Source organism: Chrysochloris asiatica, unplaced genomic scaffold (genome assembly GCF_000296735.1).
Source record: "Chrysochloris asiatica unplaced genomic scaffold, ChrAsi1.0 scaffold00680, whole genome shotgun sequence".
Classification (NCBI taxonomy): domain Eukaryota; kingdom Metazoa; phylum Chordata; class Mammalia; order Afrosoricida; family Chrysochloridae; genus Chrysochloris; species Chrysochloris asiatica.
In genome coordinates this window covers 144,918-147,002 of record NW_006409198.1, presented here as the reverse complement: position 1 = coordinate 147,002, position 2,085 = coordinate 144,918, and the positions used below count along the sequence as shown (strand labels likewise).

Below are 2,085 nucleotides of genomic sequence, written 5' to 3'. Positions count from 1 at the left end.
ACATTGTTTCGTTCTGCTGTGCATGGGGTCGCTATGAGTCGGTTCCGTCTCGATGGAACCTGACAACAACAACAACAACAACAACAACCACGGTTGATAGGATTAGGAGAGAGCATCTTGATTGTATCTTGATTATATCTTATATATATCTTGATTATATCAGGATTGATAGGATTATGCCAGGATTGATAGGATTAGGAGAGGACATCTTGATTGTATCTTGTTTATATTTTATATGTATCTTGATTATATCAGGATTGTATCAAGATTGACATTGAAATTTAAAGATACAGCATAGACATAAAACCAAAAGGCCACCACTCGTTTGTCTGTCGTGCTGTGGTGGTTTGAGTTGCTGTGATTCTGAGGGCTATGCCACCGGTGTTTTAAATTACCAGCAGGGTCACCCATGGTGGAAAGGTTTCAGATGAGCTATAAAACAAAGACAGACTAGGAAGAAAGAGTGACAAACTACTTCTGAATCGCTAGTCACTGAAAACTCTATGCATAGCAGAGAAACATTTTTGTGATATAATATGTTGTATTGTAACTTATTTTTAATATAATACAACTACCTTGGAAATAAATTACACACATATTGAGAAAAGAGGAAAAGGCAACCTCATATTTTTTCCTAATAATCAGTACCAATTAGATGGAATAAATTTGGATAAATTTTAAAACAAAAACATTCTTAAGATTGCTTTCATGTATTTATTCCCTGTATATTTAGGATTCTTATCTGTTTCTCTGGGCAAAAGAAGACTTCCTAAAGATGCCTAATTCTACCACAGTGACTGATTTTCTGCTTGCAAGATTTTCTGATGTGTGGGAACTAAGAGTCTTGCACTCTGTGCTATTTCTACTGACCTACTTGGCAACACTGCTGGGGAACCTTCTCATTGTCACAGTCACCACCCTTGACCAGAGTCTTCACACCCCCATGTATTTCTTCCTAAGAACTCTGTCCGTCCTGGATATGTGCTACATTTCTGTCACTGTACCTAAAGCATGTATTATCTTTCTACTTGAAAGTAGGGTTATCTCCTTGGTTGGATGTGCAACTCAGATATTCCTTGTACTTTTGTTTGCTTCTGTAGAACTTGTGTTCCTCACTATCATGGCCCGAGACCGTTATGTAGCTATTTGCCATCCTCTCCACTATCCTGTGATTATGAACCCTCAAGTCTGTGTACAGATGTCTCTGGTCTCTTTACTCAGTGGTCTCATGTACTCAGGATTACACACAGGCCTCACATTCAGTCTTTCCTTCTGTCAATCCAACATAATCCAACAATTTTTCTGTGATATGCCTTCTTTGTTGAAGGTATCCTGCTCTGACACTTTCATTAATGAGATTGTAATTTTTGTGTCTTCAGTCATGTTTTCAGGTGGCTGTTTTTCCTTAATCATCATGTCTTATGTTCGCATACTTTCTACAGTACTCAAGTTTCCAATCAGAGAACAAAGAAAGGCTTTTTCTACCTGTGTTCCACACATTCTCGTGGTAACAGTCTTTCTCAGTTCAGGTGCTGCTGTGTATATGAAGCCAACTTCCAACTCACCTTCAATTCAGGACATGATCACTTCTGTGTTCTACTCTGTAGTCCCTCCTTTCCTAAATCCTATTATCTATAGTCTTCGGAACAAGCAAATAAAGATGGCTGTATGGAGAATTATGAATAGAAAGCTCTATTCAGGAAAATGATAATATTATTAATTCAAGATGTTTTTACTGTGATAATATTCATTTAGAATACTTCAAACTTAGCTTTCTTACCTATTTCCAATATTTAGTACCTGGCTTGAGTTCACTTAATATTCACTATATTATGTGTTTTAATTAAACTGTACATTTGTATGTTGATATATTTTATTTCCATCCAGAAATGCTCATTTCCTGAGATCTAAAACATAATTACAAAGACTTATCTTTGGTAAATATCTCATTAGAATTATCTAGAAAGTCCTATAATAGACAAACTATGATTTGATTTTGTCCACAATGAAAAGAGCAAGGCTCAATTTATAAGCTTAAAGTATTCCTTTGGTTATGGAAAATAGCATCTGAAAACTGTTGATAAT

At 35.9% G+C, this 2,085-nt stretch overlaps 1 protein-coding gene across 1 annotated transcript; it reads left to right on the top strand.

Moving 5' to 3' along the window:
• The first annotated feature begins 775 nt into the window (after positions 1-775).
• LOC102826884 (olfactory receptor 14C36-like) lies at positions 776-1,708 on the top strand. Its single transcript, XM_006877935.1, has one exon. The coding sequence runs from the start codon at positions 776-778 to the stop codon at positions 1,706-1,708; it is 933 nt and encodes a 310-aa protein (XP_006877997.1).
• The last annotated feature ends 377 nt before the right edge of the window (positions 1,709-2,085 follow it).

Excerpts from the sequence above, each read along its gene's own strand:
- LOC102826884 (XM_006877935.1), top strand. The coding sequence starts at position 776 with ATGCCTAATTCTACCACAGTGACTGATTTTCTGCTTGCAAGATTTTCT.